A 1643-nucleotide genomic window follows, 5' to 3' on the forward strand; every position below is an offset into this window, starting at 1 on the left:
ACACAGCTCTTGGATCGTGGACACAAGGCTTAAGTAAGCTTGACTGATGTTACAGTCATTGCTGTAGATGGTCAAAACTTAAAAGAACTTCTTAGTATGGAGGGAAGTGAGAACAAACGGTATACATGTCAAAGCAAGACTGAGTCACTTCACGTGAAAAGGATCAGACATGTGGCCGAAACGTTAAATTTTAATAAATTCCCAGTGAGAAAAGATTCGTCGATCGACGTCGAACCGACGTCGATCGACGAATCATTTCTCACTGGGTTAGCCAGTTGTGGTCGACAAATTATTCTTATTCGTCTACCACTGGCCAGAGAAAATTTCAGTAAAATACTTTGACGCAAATTATATGCCCAAGACTCCGCACAATTACACACACACACATACACACACACACAGTTTAATACATTTCTTACCGATTTTTCGCTTCTTTCGACTGGACGTCTAGAAGGCAAGATGTCGGCATAGCTGATGCTGTTTGAAATTCGGCTGTGTCACATCCAGCCAACCAAACGGCCAGATAACGGCGCGCGAATATGCGTGTTCGCAAATATTCCTGATACGTGATTGAGGTTAGGTAACCTCAATCATTTATAAAGTGTGATAGTTTTAATTTCTCGCTTCTTCTTCGTGCTCCTCGCGACTATCCGACTTCCGTTCTTCGGTGTAGAGAGGAGTGGGATAGCAAAGTCTCCTCTCAAATTTGTAGCTGCATCGTATCTTCCGTGCGTGCTTGAAAGACAATAGCGACACTGGAAAGAGAAAAGAATAGATGAAAAGCACAGAAAGTTCACGGGCGAAACCAATTTTTGTGATTCCCAGACTCGAAAGATTCAACGGGGCCGCCTTTCCGACAGATGTCGCACAGAACGCCGTCGAGCGTTTCCGCTTTTCCTCGGCTGCACCGCGTTGCACTCTCCGCGTCGGGGCTGAAAGAGCGAGCGATCCGTCACCGGGGAAAAACAGAGGGAAGGTGAGAGAGACAAAGAGACAGTCGTCAAAGCGGCGGGAAACGTGGGTGGAAGGAGAGAGAGAGAAGAGACTCGAGAAAAAGGTGCGGAAGGTGCAGCACGCGGGAGGAACGGCTCTGCCTCGTAGGTTATGTTGTGACGAGCGCGGGTGCGTGACGTGCGTCTGGCCCTCGTTCCTGCGTTCGCGAGATACAAGGGGTAGGTTAACAGGCGCGGCATGCGGAGCTTGGCCGCAGCGGCCTGATCGAAGGCGCACCCGGCGAGAAGAGGAGACGAGGAGACGATTACTGTTGGACGCTCGTTCGCGCGCGGCGCGACACCAGCCCGCGGAGGTTATGACGTTACGCTGCGCTCAGCCACGGCCGTCCGACGGCCCCGGGGACTCGTGACACGCGGCGCCCGCATCTCCCGGCGAGGAGGATGGAGAGGCCGAACTCGAAGGAGACCATCAACCTGCTCGACCTGCTGTCGGAGAGCGACTCCGACAGCGCCGACCTGATCATCCCGCCGCAGAAGAAGAAGAAGGTCAAACGGTAGTGTTACACGTTTGTTTCGAGACTAGTCGGCGGATCGCCTCGATTTATTCGCGATAATAAGGCCCTGGTCTACGATACACGGAGTGAGCCCCGTCAGCTCTTAAGGCCTGTATCCACGATGCTAGAACTTGGT

At 51.9% G+C, this 1643-nt stretch overlaps 1 protein-coding gene and 1 long non-coding RNA gene across 2 annotated transcripts in view; one reads left to right on the forward strand and one right to left on the reverse strand.

Moving 5' to 3' along the window:
• The window catches only part of LOC105564332, a 4466-nt gene that overhangs the window by 2028 nt on the left and 795 nt on the right, over positions 1 to 1643 (reverse strand). The window contains exon 2 of the long non-coding RNA XR_001009111.1: positions 420 to 755. This is a non-coding gene — a long non-coding RNA (uncharacterized LOC105564332). The remainder of the gene's footprint in view (positions 1 to 419; positions 756 to 1643) is intronic.
• Positions 902 to 1643, forward strand: part of LOC105564331 — a 2279-nt gene continuing 1537 nt past the window's right edge. The window contains exon 1 of the mRNA XM_012016634.1: positions 902 to 1507. Within this exon, the coding sequence (XP_011872024.1) occupies positions 1395 to 1507 (113 nt within the window). The 5' untranslated portion in view covers positions 902 to 1394. The remainder of the gene's footprint in view (positions 1508 to 1643) is intronic.

Source organism: Vollenhovia emeryi, unplaced genomic scaffold, assembly GCF_000949405.1.
Source record: "Vollenhovia emeryi isolate VEMERY1.0 unplaced genomic scaffold, V.emery_V1.0 DF939166.1, whole genome shotgun sequence".
In the NCBI taxonomy this organism is placed as follows: Eukaryota; Metazoa; Arthropoda; class Insecta; order Hymenoptera; family Formicidae; genus Vollenhovia; species Vollenhovia emeryi.